At 40.4% G+C, this 13,963-nt stretch overlaps 1 protein-coding gene across 6 annotated transcripts in view; it reads left to right on the forward strand.

Annotated features, from left to right (window-relative positions):
• MOB3B (MOB kinase activator 3B) overlaps positions 1–12,657 on the forward strand; it is a 91,832-nt gene extending 79,175 nt beyond the window's left edge. For 2 of the 6 annotated variants that reach the window (XR_003538235.1, XR_003538237.1), the window contains 2 exons: positions 7,733–8,648; positions 8,766–12,656. Coding sequence is in view for 1 of the 6 variants with exons in the window: in XM_027708088.1 (XP_027563889.1) it covers positions 7,733–7,762 (30 nt within the window). In the remaining 5 variants the exon portion in view is untranslated. Of the gene's footprint in view, positions 1–7,732 lie in introns of all 6 variants that reach the window. The other 4 variants (XR_003538239.1, XR_003538238.1, XR_003538236.1 and 1 more) reach the window with 4 other exon arrangements.
• The last annotated feature ends 1,306 nt before the right edge of the window (positions 12,658–13,963 follow it).

Raw genomic sequence — 13,963 nt, forward strand, 5'->3', positions numbered from 1 at the left:
TCCTCTCCTCTCCTCTCCTCTCCTCTCCTCTCCTCTCCTCTCCTCTCTTTCTTTTCTTAGCTGTCATCAGAAGGCAATTGTAAAGATATAATTAAGAAGAAGTTTCAGAAATATATTTTCTTAATTTCATCAGTACTTATTGAGTGACTGTTATTTTTATTGAGTGTTGCATTGGGCTGTTATTATTCTTTCTAAACCTACACAAACCAGAAAACTAAGAAACAGCAAGTCCAATTTTTCTAATTGTCAAAAGAAAAAAAATCTAGTGTCACACAACTTGGCAGGTCTGTAAAAGAAAAAAAAAAGAAAAACGAAAAATGTATTTATTGCCCCATTTAAATAGATCTGTTAGTGTATAAAATCATTTATGCAAAATACTACTGTATGCAACAAAACTGTAGTTCATAGTAGAGAACTAACATGTCTCCTGATAAATTTACTGTGAAATTCTATGATACAGTTTTTCTGTTTGCTTATTCACTCTGCATTAGCTCATTGCAAAAAGCAGCACATTTAAAGTCCATTCAGTAGGGTAAGATACACTAAAACCAACTTTTTTTTATTGTTACAGAAGGCAAAAGCATGTAGAAGGTGAAAATACCTCCTTGGAATATGTTGCCTTTAAGTAAATCGGTCATCCAAATATCTTTGTGTCTACCTGGATCTAGCCCTACTCAGAGGTGTATTTGGCAGTGTAATTTCCTGATCCTGTTCCTGCTTGCAGTCAGCTGATAAAATGCCTTTTTCGTCAGTGATTATGGGTTACATTTGCAGAAAGGAGTATTGTATGTGTCCTGCAAACATCACCATACAAATTCAGGAGGAATTAAATAGGATTATTGTCAGGCTGTGCTTAGCTTCAAAATAACTATCCTGAAGCCAAAGAGATTGTCTGAGAGATTAATTTAATCCCGTGCATCATGATAATTGAGATTCATTCAAGTGGAAGTTGTCCTGAAACCTAACAAAAAAAACCAACTGAAATGCTCAATATACCCTCTAGATAGCAATTATCGGTCTATTGGGGTTTTTTTTCGGTCAGGTTGTAGAGACAGGGGCAACTAAAGAAGCATAGGAATTTTTTTTAGTGACTTTGAAGAATCCAATTTCTAAATGAATACTCAGGGCATGGTTCTAACTAAAAATTCCAGGGAAAAAAAGAAGTTTTGTAGATGACTTTACTGCTACAGTTCTGGTTTCAGCCTTCCTATCCTGGTCAATTAGCTGTCTAAATATAGATCAATTCTGTAGCACGGGATCATAGGCCTCATGATCTCTGCTATTCCATAGAAAACAGCCTCTTTTGTCACCAGGATACAAAGAGCTTTGTTCACATTATAATTATTTGTCAATTGTTGAAACCTTTGTGAAGAAAGCAGCAAGAAAAAGCTACAGAATTCATAGCAGTTTGTGCTTTGAAGAACAAGCCTTTTTCTTCTTCATCTGCTTATTCTGCAGTTCTGATTTGAACTATGAAAAACTGTGAAGGCTCCATTGGTACATCACTGGGCCTCTCTGTGTATATGTGGGATTCCCGGTAGCTGTGTCTTGCTTTTCTGTTGCCGAATGTAGAAAGGAGAAAGGAATGTCCCAGTGATGCTTGTGTCTGCTCAGCAGAGCCTTCTAATCTTAAACCTGAGATCAGAAGGGCTGTTTGTGAATTCCCTTCCTGCCCAACACTGTGTATTTATTCATAGGATTGTTGCACTAAGTTCCTTAACCATAAGAATGTGGTTAAGGCTGTGCACTTTTCTTTAGATGCAGTGTTTGAAGACATGAGTGGCTACCTGTGGAGGGTTGTTTTCTCTAAGTCAGTAAGCTGGGCAAGTGATTTGGCATGAGATGATGGCATGTCCTTGCTGTTGGCCACTTGGTCAGGTCTTCCAAGCTGATTCGTGCTTGGAAAAAAAGCCTACCTGGGGTGGGTATCCCTGCCTGTCAGGAGGCAATACTTTAACCACTTGTCTGCTGACACACTGGTATATACACCTTAAACCCTCACTGTTTAAAACAGTTGTCAAAGGGTTAAAACGAGCTGTTTCCCCGTCATCCTTAGGCTTGCTTACTGGCAACAGGAGGAGCTGAGGAGGGGGAGTGTCAAGCCATGCTTTGCTTCAGTTTGGGGAACTGGAGGTGAGGGTGGGACGCAGACACTGAAGGAGGATTCAAGTGCTTAATGCAACCCTGGTTTTAGTGAAGGTCATTATTGCATTTATTATTATTTCTATTGTTTTTATAGAATACTATTATTTGTACTATTTACTCATGTCACTTCTCCCACTTTCCCATCAGCTTTTGCACAGGACAGACCTCTGGCTTCTAGTAAATACTGGTACAAAGGCAATGTCAGTTTGGAGGTCTTTTGTCTTATGTTTTGCCAGTTCTATATTTGACTGATATAAGCACAGAAACACAGTTTTCTCAGAAGAGTGTAATTATCTATTGGGAACTCATTCTTCTTGTAACCCATTCAGATTCAATCATCTCCCCACAGGTAGGTATGTCACGTTAAAAAGATTTCTTCAGCTACTCATTCATGCTGTAAGATGTTGGGTTTTTTCCATTCTTTTCCTGCTGCATTTAAAGGTGAACTGAGGAACAGAAATTAAAATAGTTAGATATAGATTTATATGGTGAAAGTATCTGAGATGCATGTTGGAGCATTATGGAGGGGAGAGGACTAGACATCCACCAGTGATAAAGGTTGATTACCCTTTTAGGACTGTGTTGCTTTTTTCCTTTCATCTGTGAAATCACCTTAGTACTCCCTGAAAAATACTCAGGAAGTCATCCTTCCAGGAAATCATAAATACTAACAAAACAGATAAATTTCTAGTGCTTACAAAATGGCTTGTTAGCATTAACTTCAGCAAGTAAGTAAATACTTCAAGGACTTGACAAAGAATAGCAAAAGTTTCTCTTTGCATTCCTTAGAAGTTAGTTCTGTGTTAAATTCTCCTCAGTTGCTGGTCTTGGACATATTCAGGACATAGAACGGGTCCAGATTTCTGTTTTGGATTTTGGATTTGAAAAACAGCATTTACTTCTGCCTGTATTTTTTGACGTTAAGTGTGTAATCTAAAATTGAGAGCAGGAAAAGTCTGAATGCAGCAATTGTTGCCTAAAATTTGAGAAATAATTCTCTGGACAATTTTGAGTATAGAAAAGCAAAAAGCAGTTCTTTAACTGAGGCACCGTAGGTGCACAAAATATATTACACCCCCACACAGTATAGGCCTTTACAATTTTATAATACCATCTAATTACAATATCTGGACATTACCTCATTGGTTACACCCATCCCCAAAACTGTCCCTCCCATTGGACCACCCTTGCCACACCTCCCGAATTTGAGTCAGTGGTCTCAAAACAACCACCCCTTCCTCCCAACCCTCATACTCTTCGTCATCTGCGTCCTCCTTGGAACAGCTTCAGGGCCTCTGAATAGTTTTGACTGGTTATATCAAGTGGTGTGACCCTGTTATGTCTTATTCTGAGGACATTTCTACAGATAAGGCGTTTTTCACCTTGCTGAAATCTTGACAAGAAATGTTAAACAGCATTTTAGGAATCTGATACAAAGGTACTTAGCAAACTAAAAGTACTAGTGAATTATACTACAATTTTATATAATATAGATTTTAAGGCATAACAATACAGAAGCATACTCTGGAGTGTCTGGTAATTCATTTTCAAGAGGAAGTGCATTGGCTATCAAAAGCTCTGGTATGGAGAGTTTCTCCAACAGTGGGTTGGGTGTTTAGTCAGCACAGAAAGACTTTGAAAGTTTTAAATATCTTTTCAGATGTTTGTGTGTGCCTGTCTGTGTCTCTCTGTTTGATTTTCTGGTTCCCTTGTCTGTCTATCATTTGTATGTCATTTAATATCCAGCTGAGATTGGGTATCATAACACCTTAAGCCAAAGAGTCAGCAGTTTGAGTCTTCCTGCCTTCTCAGAAGAGTCAGTCCGCAGATAGTTGTCTTTTCCCATGTTTGGGAGTACTCTTATGTGCTTTTAATTGATAATTGGTAGTCAGGAACATACCTCTACACCTTTCACAGTTTTTTTGAACAGTGAAGTTTCAGAGAAGCACAAAACCAGGAGGACTCAGGAAACACTGAAGAAGGTTCAGCTTTGAGTTTGTTTTAAAGACAGTGCTCAGCTGTGGCTGTGCACTGTGAAGGAGCAAGATTCAGGATGGGAACAGTTCCAGGCATGAAGAAAAGCATACAGCAATTGGCAGGACTTTATTATATGGACCTTACAGTTATCATATGGACTTTACTGTTATTATGTGGTTTCATTGTAGTCACACTACACAGTGGTCGTGCCCAGGCTTGCCATGAGTTTGCCTGCTGCCTGCTCCCTGCTTCCTCCACTCCTCCCCCTTTTGTCCATGTCCCTATCTTGGTTTGTTCCCCTGCTTGTCTGTCTCATGCTCCGCCCTATGTTCTGGCCTTTTCCCCGCCCGAGCTGACAAAAGACAGGGTGCACGCGTGAATAGGGCATTCTACCTGCACCCTTCCTCGTGTCCCATCCCCTCTTCGGACAGCGGCAGTGCACCACCAGAATAATTAAGGAGCCAGATCTCTGTGGAGGTTTGAGGGGGACTTTTCCACTAAGTGCAGTGGGACGGTGTGCTAAGGTCCCTGGTGCCTATCAGAATCCACAAGAGATATTCCAGCAGGCTCTGTGAAGAGTGGGTGATTAATTTTTAAAGGTAAATCTCTCAGAGGGGGCAGAGTTTGGCAAGTTTGCTCTGTGACAGGCTCAGCAGTAGGCTCTGCAGCACACAGCATGCCTCGTGCTGCCGTCCAGCCAAGGTTGGACATGGGGGTATGACCCTTCCTCTCATTCTCACCAGCATTTTGAATGAAGCTTTTTCTTCACCAGTGTCATAATTATATCAGTCTCTTTGAGAAACCATTTCCTGTTTGTTTTTCTTCTCTATTTTAAATTCCTCTAGGAAAATAACAAGTGGAAGTAGGTCACTCTCTCAAAGCTTGTACTGATTTACCATCACAAGTTGTTTTTTTTTCTTTAAATCTCATATAGTTCACTGTCATTGGCTGAAATCACTAAAAGCTCAAGCACATGTATGCAAGAATGCCATGTGACTGTACTTCTGTGTCCTTCATTTACCAGTAACAATATAGGTCGATACAGAAAATGTTTCTGTGCATCAGAGATGATGATATTTTGTAAGTTTTAATGTATTTCTGACTTTACAGCTTTGGTGAGCATTTCCAAAACAGTAACCAGTAACCAAGCAGCTGTTGGGACAGAAGGCCTGCTAGGTAGAAGCAGGGGGAAACTTGCAGGGCCATTAACAGCAGTGTTCTCCTGATAGGGTGGGGAAATAGGATTTAGAGAGAAGACTGTGGATGTAACTGTATAACCAAACAAAAATCCAGAAATTAAGGGAGAAGAGAGACTTGGAGATAATTTGTATTACTATACAAAATAAATTTTGCCTATTCAGAAAAGTTAGGAATGGCATGATAGGTTCCTACTTCATGACTCCCATGGCCAACTGGTTTAAAGCCATCTAATTTACATCTTATGCATAGGTCATCTAGGCTCCTACTATTTCCTTTTCCTGGAGACATTGACATTCTTCCATATCTAAACTGCTGCCTTTGATGCTGTTGTGGTTTGCCTCCCACTGTGCCTGAAGGAGTGTGGCCCTGGTTGTAATGACTCTGATACAGTCTGCATTAGTCCCGGTACTGCTTTTCTAACAGGATAAGATACTACTGCCTGACTGCAAATAGCTGTTCAGCAGCAGTTGGAGAAAGAAGTTGTAGTGTTTTACCTCGCAGATCTATCAGCTGTAGTCATAGGTAGTGCACTGTGGACATGCAGACACTGAGTATGTGTAAATTTAGGGGCCTGCAAAGATAAAAAGTGCCTCAAAAAGCATTATCACCTAGTTAATCTTCAGGTAAGAGAAAAACAAAAGGAATACTTTAAAATCTGTGAAGAATACACAGACCGTGGCAATGTATACTTGTGAGTGTATTTCACTCCTCTCTACTTGCAGCAGATATTACTGAGGAAGGTGCTGTACAGTCCCTGAAATGTGTGTGCCTCCTCAACCTGTAACAAAAACCCTGGCACCACCCTGCAGAGGCAGCTCTGAGCGCAGACCTCTGGGCAGCACCTAGCATCCTCCACTGGGGAAACGAGCTTTGAAAATGATGTCAGGCCCTGTCAGTAGAGCTTCTGCGTGGTGTCAAACCACATCAGAGCTTGTGGTCACTGCCCTGGCCTGCCCTGCCCTTCCCAGGAAGACTTTCCTGATGGTTTCACATCAAACTGAGTCCTGATGGATTTTAGCTTCTAGACACCTGCTTTGGTCAGTGGTAGTTGTCATGGTGTGGATGCAGTAGTGTATTATATGTTGCCCTTCATTATTTCCTAGCATAATTGCTTTTTCTGATCTCCCAAACAAAGAAGACAGGGAGGCATTTTGTATCTGCTTGTGCATAAAACAATAGGAAACTGTCCAACACTGTGCTGAGTTGTAGTAAGTTCTGCATTTGGTGTTTGTTGTTCTGAAGAAATAAGACTAAGTGCAGCTGTTTGAAAGAGAAACAAAACAACCCAGCCTCCCTCTCCTAAACATTTAAGGACAAAAGGAGACAGATTTTTCCATGAACAAGTCACCTTTGTGACCTTCAACAAATTACAGGAGAAGTAACTACTGATTCAGCTTACTGTGGAGATCACACATTACTGTATAAATTACTGTACTAATTACCATTGTCTTAATAACATATGACAACATTCCATTCTGTTATATGTAAATAGCAAGTAATGCAAGATGACTTTACAAGAAAGAAAAACTAGTTAAAGGTCTGGAAGTGTGAGGGGGGGTGGGGGTGGGGAGGAATCCTACAATTCTGTGTAGGATTTTAGGTGGAGAAATAATCTGCTAAACACAGGGTAAGATGGAGTTACAACACTGTCACAAAGCTGCTTGTGTTAGATCTTAATTATCTTATTACAAATTATTCAAGCAATCTAAGAAATTTTCAGGCTTTGTAACTCTAAATAGGTTTTCCAAGGGAAGTGCTGTGTGGTCGGGTTTATGTGGATGGCTGTTGGCCAGACATCTCATAACGTCTTTCCAGAAAATCTGCTGGCAAATACAAAGTTTTATAGAATGGAGCAGCCAGTTATCAGAGAGTTTGTATCAGAGTGCCTGTAAATTGGATCAAATAAAATTCTACGTGGATCCTAAACCCCAGTTCCTAATGGAGTCAGTGAATGATTCAAGATCTCATCCTAGAGATGAAAGCCACAGTTCTGATCAAGTCCTCAAGAAGATTTGTTTCCATGTGCCCTTTATGTCCACGTGTAGGCAGAAATAACTAGACAAAGAAGGTATATCTAGGATTCATGTTGGCAACAGGTTCAATGAGAATGATTGGAATTATTCTTATATTAAATTAAAAGGTTCTTGGCATTTGCAGGTGATTTATTTCTTTTGTGGGGGGTGCAGCACCTTTTACCTGACTTTGCTAGGGATTTATTAGGTTATTAAAGCTATATGCTAATTGCCAGTTATGTTCATTGTCCTTGAAAGTGACAGAGAGAGGAAGAACCATGATGGCATATAAAACCACTTGGATTTGCAGAGATGCAGAAATACTGACAGGGAAGAGACCTGTGCACACGTTGTCACAAATGCCATTTGCTTTTTTATTTCTCCTTCTCATTTTACAGAAAGAGATGACAACCAAGATGTGTCACTAAAAACTACCCACTGAAGAAAAGTAAAGTCCAATTTCCTTCCTGCTGCAGAGTTCAAGAATGTGACAGCCCTCATGGACTGAGCCTGCTTGTTAATCCCTGAACGTTTGGAGCCACAGTTACTTGCTTCCTTCCACTGTCAGTGTTCTTAACCCTGAAGATGCTGCTAAGAACCTCATCTGAGCAACATAGATTATTGAGAAAAAGAATAGTTATATTAGTTCTAGCTCCTTTATTAGTGATAAGAACCTCTTCAGCCACAAACAATGCCAGTGCTCCTGCTGCTAAAGCTTTATTGAAGTTCAGGTCCCTGGGCTAACCTCCAGATTAGTTGTTTTCAAATGAAACTGTATGGTTAGCTGCAATCTTACTTTCTTTCTCTTTTGTTTCTTGGTATGTGCTTTCTTTCCTAACTGCAGCAGACTATTAAGAGATTCTGGAACTGAAGAAGACTTAGCCTTTAATGTCCCCCCCCCGCACCAGGCCACCCAAGGCTTGGCCCCCATTCCCAAATGCCAGTGAGCCTTGTGTTTCCAGGAAGACAGCCATGTCCCTCAGCTGATCAGTCAGTTTGTGTTTCATTGTGACCCCTAATTGAATGACAGTGGGAGGGTTTTCGATCTCAATTACATGAGCAGGAATCCAGATGTAGCTATGCAGTGCTGAGGTATTTTCTTTCAATTTATTCTGTGACTGACAGCAAATCTGCTCAGTATCTCTGCTGTAGTCAGCATTTTCCTGAATTACTCTGTGAATACACCAATCTGTCATGTAATTTCATAGCCTTCTGTTCCCTTAGAAAAAGGATCCTTCTCAATAACCTTAAAGTTTCATCTTTTCAGAGAAAAAGAAATTTAATTTTTGTAACTTGACGGAAGATACAGTAAAGGTGAGTAGTATAAAGGGTAGAGCAGGGGGGAATAATTGAAGGTTTCTGTTGCATCTAAGCAGTGTCCAGCAGTGTGACTTCCTTTCCATACTGGACTAACATAAATTTTTTTTCCAGAACTCAATCCAACTTAATTAATACATGTATGGACAGCCTGGAAGGATCTGTTGCAGTAAATCAAGTCTTCTATGCCAAATAGAAGAGGCTTTCTTCTGAAAAAAAAAAAAGTGATATTTAACAGAGGGATCACAAGAGAGATACTGTTGAATAAATGTGAATCCAGTGGAACACACCTACATATTTTGTGCCTTGTAAGGAATTTTGCACATTTGTGTTATTGTGAAAGATTACTTTTCCTGAGTAAGTGCTGAACCCTGTTGCTGCCGCCTTCTCAACCGAGTTAGGTATGTTTACGTCTTCTGAGACAGCATCAGAAGAAAATCTCGTGGAGTATCCAGTGGTTGGAACATTTGAAACAGAGGGGTAGCAGACACTAAAAAATAACAGCAAACCTTTTCTAGCTCGTGTTGTAGCACATTCTGATTTACTTGCCTGCTTGCTTAAATCTGGGCTTGTAAGTGTAAGTGATCACATCCTTGCTGGGGAAAGTGCTTTTGTCTGTGAACATTTAATGTGGCTATGATGGAGGCTTTTCTGCATCTTTAGAATTATGCAAAAGACTTTATCCTTTGGTTTCAAGGGAATGGACCTAAGTGTTCCTACCTCCTTTGATGGTCTTTGCAATCAGGTTAATTCTTTGGGGATTGGATTGTGCACACAGATAATTTCTGGTCTGCTGGCACTTTTGCAGGTTATAACTAGTTTGTGGAATTCATTGCCACAGCTACTGCTGAGCTTAGTTGCCTCATTTTAAAGAAGATGAAAAATGTTCCATCTTTGGAAGATAGCATGTGGTTCGTGCAGATGACAACTGCCTGGAATTACAACTTCAGTTGTATGTGAAAGGGTTTCTCGAACTCCTCCAAAGTGCCTGGACTGTGGTACTGCTTGAGATGGAGCTGTAGCTGATACAATGCTCTTGAATTTTGCTGCGGACAGTTACCGTCTGGTGTTCTTGTGGCTGGACAGCATGATATTTGAAAGATTAACATGAAGAGACAAACGTGTGGAATTGAAAAACATGGTATTTTATGCATAACTTATGTGCAATTTATTCTTCTTTTTATTACACTACTTATTATGTGCTGATTTGAGTCTGTTCACTGTAGCTCGGTCTGAAGATTAAGCAGAATTACATTCCTGGTGAATGCATTAATTTTGTGAATGCAAAACTTATCTGTTGGAGTGTTTTCCTTTTTTTTTTTTTAAACTGTTTTTCATAAACTCTTACGTTTTCTTTTCTTGTACAGCACACTGTATGAGGCAAAGGAGGGAAATGCATAATTGAACCCTAGAGGATTTGTGTTTGACATGATCAAAATTCCTGTGTTGGGAAAACCCCATTATAACACAGGAGCTGCAAAGGAGTGCAAAGTGTACTTGTTTTGCTTGCTTATTCTACTGAGAAGAACAAAGAGTTTGATTCCTCCAAATGGCGGGGTTTGGCCTTTGGCTGAGTATCTCCCAACAAGTACTCTTGCTTCCACAGCAGAGGTATTCAGCCACCTCCTGGCCATCTCGTGCCATGGGCCATTTCTCCCAGTAGTTCATAACCCAATAAGAATAATGTCTGGACTGTGGCATCACTACATAAAAGTGTCATATTACTCCTTCCCATAGAGGAGAGGGGGCAGCATCCTCTTGGATATTGTGATCCCAGCTTCATCAGTAATTTGCTCAGGACCACAAACAGACAGAATTGTGTTTTGGTTGTTATTTGTCTTTCTATCAGATCTTATCATTTACATATGTTCCTAATAATTCCGGCATTCCTTATGTTTCTGGGATTGGGGAAGGCGGAGGAGAGAGGAGAGAAAGAGGTTATTATTTGGATTCATTGCTTGTTGTAGTTTTTTGATCATGTTTCCTGTTCTTCAACCCGGTTTTGTTCTTCTTACCTAAAAAGCTTTTTTTTGGTACTTACCTTTAGAGTTGCTGTTAGTGTTAAGCTTTAAGGCACTATAAGAAGGATCATTTCAGCTGACTGGGACCACACTCAGCATTACTTCAGTGTGAAAGGTTCCTATGATATCAAAATTGCCTTCGGTGGTTAAAGGCATTTAAGCTTTCTTTGACTGTCTCTGTAATAAGAGGTTTTGTAATGAACTTCTACTTTGTGTGAACATAGATTAGTGTCACCATAGTGGCAAATGTAACATGAAAAAAATCTTAACCTCCGTTAGGTTTTATGAAGGATGGAGTCCCAGGGTCTATCAAAGAGTGTGGGGTAAAACTAATGCTTTCTACCTGATTTGATAGAAGTTGGGGACTTATGAAACTTAATGAGTTTTCTCGAAGAACTGAAGCTCTAAGCAGCAAAACTTACACCTGACAAGGTGTTTGATTCTCTTGACCAATGGATTCAATAAGAACATGGCAGGGAAAGAGAAGAAAACAGTTAATTTGTGACTCTACAGGGACCTACAGACAACAGCTCAAGATGTGCAGAAACCTAATGGGTAATCGTTGTCCCCAGAGATCAGAAATTCCAGATTGGGCAAAGGATACAGAGATACAGGATACACAGAATGGTACCCTTTGTAATCAAGAAGCCATTATTACCAAGTCTCTATTAACAGCAGACTAAAAGGGTATTTTAGCACTTTTGTACTTCATGCTGAATAAATTACACATATTGGAGCTCTCTCACAAAAAGCAATTCCTTCCTGTTGCTTTTTCCCTTTTCTGCATGTTCTTGAGGTCTCAGGGCCAGCCTTCTGCCTTTCAGTGTTCCTTTTGCTTCCCCAAGGATGATGGTGTTACAAAAAGTACCTTTCTCACCTCTCTCTGTGCCTCCAGAAGGGCCACCTCTCACTTGTGCCCTCTGAAGAGAGAGGACTGGCTGTGCATTGTCTCTTCAGAAAACCAGAAGCAAAAGAGCAGGAGGTACCTGCAAGAGCAGCAAAACAGAAGACACTACATATAAAATAGAAATATGCTTGCTATGATATGCTCTATGGGCTTTACAAAGGGGATAACACTGGGGAACCCAGTACAGACAAGTGGTCAGTATTTAGAGATTTTTTCGTATATGTTGTAAGAAATTTTTAATAAAAGACACTTTTAATAATTATGGAGACTATTCCAAGGGCAAAGCAAGCCAAATCAGCACTAAGAACCTGGTAGTGGTATACATTTAAATCTAAAATAATCAAAAGTTAATTTTTCATGTATTTTATGCTAAATAGACAGTGATTTCCAAGGTTTAGCCAAATAAGTTAGAGCTCTTAAAGTTTCTTTTCTGTGTTTTAATAAGTTTTCCTGTTTTGAATGCAGATGTAATTAATATAATTAAAAGTTATAATAATATTCTCCCAGAGAAAAGAAATAAATTACTTGTCCAGTCTAATACTTGTGTCTGTGTATGTACCTGCGCACATCGATAGATAGATAGATAGATAAATAGATATGTACATAAATGTGTGTGTGTGTGTGTTTGAGTGGGGATATGGATGTGGAAGTATCAGCATATGCATACGTACCCTCCCTGCTCTTCCCCACACAATAGATTTCTTAATTTTGTTAATATTTAAGGGGTTTGCATCTTTCTAAAAAAATAAGTGATTGATTTCTTTTTCTCCTCCATTCATCAGTGCTGTTTGGTGTGTTAATATTTTTTTAATGATGTCATGTGTGTCTTAGGCTCTTTTAGTTCTGTTTGTTACTAAACAATGGTTGAATTGTGTGGGAAGAGAGACTGTTATAGTCATTGAAAGAAAAGGAAAGTTTACTTTTCAACCCAATCATAGGGGATGAAGCAATGGAATACAAATATGAATAAAATAAACATATTCTGGCAGAAGTGTTGTGAAGTTGTTTGGGATCTAACTCTTCAGGAAGAAAAATGTGTTTGGTTTTCATACCGCAGGGTAGAATTCCCCGGCAGGCTTACAGAACTCGGGGATGAGTGAGATCCATCACTTCCAACTCACCAACTTGCTCACAGCCTTCCTGTCACCAATGTGACACCAAGAAAAATGGACCAAATGTTATGCTAATGAAAACTGGCCAGCCTCTTACCAACACCAGTGGGATCAGACTAGGCATGTGGGTAGCCTTTCTTTAGCTGAGCTGGTCTGCTTGTTCTTGTTGGTCAGATCTTCGAGCTTGGATAACTCGTGGGTTTCATCATGTTCTTCAGCTGATTCCTGATGGGACACTCCAAGACAGGAGGGATGTGCAAGTAGCACCAAGCCAGTTCAAGGCAAAGTTTCATCTCTTAAAAACAGAACTAAAGAGCCTTTGTTAGAATTTGGCAGCCACTGAAGGAAATTAAAGTCTGATAGGGCAATGTCTCCAGCATATGGTCTTAGAACTCACTGCATTGTTCTCTTTGGCCTGATTCTTAAGACATATATAAGCATATATATGTGCATTATTATAAATAAAGCTACTGTGAACTTAATATGAGTCAGGAGCAGAGCTTGAGGGGAGCAGGAACGTAGGGGTTAAGAATGGCTCTGTAGAGACAGTACCCAGTAGAGGACCTGATGCTGGACTTCGGGTGTCTCTGATATGCGGAGGACCTGAAGATTAGAGACCCTGGGACTAATGGAGTAACGGAAAAACAGCTGCTGAGGAAAGGTGAGGAATTTGACAAGCTGAAAGAAGCCCAGTGGCAGGAGTAGCAGGAAGCTTCGCAGGGTAGCATGTGCATGTCTGTACTCCAGAGGGCTGTGCCACTATTCAGAGGGCCCTCAATAGTTTGGAGAAGAATGCCAAGAGGAATCTCATAAGGTTGAATACAGGGAATTGCAAAGTCCTGCAATTGGGAGGAGCAGACCCAGCCTGTATATGCAGAGGAATACATTTTCCCAGCTGGAAAGCAGTTTGGCAGGGAAGGATCCTGGGGCCCCAGTGAATACCAAGCTGACCAAGACCCAGTAATCTACCCTCATGACAAAGATGGTAAATAGCCTCCTGGACTGCATTAGGAGGAGTGTTGCCAGGAGGGCTGATCTTTCCTCTGTGCCCAGCCCTGGTAGGACATGCCTGGAGTGCTGGGTCCAGTTCAGGGCTCATCAGTGCAAGAGACTGGAGGAAGTGCAGAAAAGGGCCACAAGGATGATGAACGGACTAGGGCATTTCTCACACAAGGAGAAGCTGAAAGAGATGGGACTGTTTACCTTGGAGAAGGCCCATGGGGGGTGTTATCCCTATGTATAAACATTTGATAAGGTGAGTGAAGGAGACAG

This window comes from Neopelma chrysocephalum, unplaced genomic scaffold (assembly GCF_003984885.1).
Source record: "Neopelma chrysocephalum unplaced genomic scaffold, ASM398488v2 Primary Assembly neopelma1_95480, whole genome shotgun sequence".
In the NCBI taxonomy this organism is placed as follows: Eukaryota; Metazoa; Chordata; class Aves; order Passeriformes; family Pipridae; genus Neopelma; species Neopelma chrysocephalum.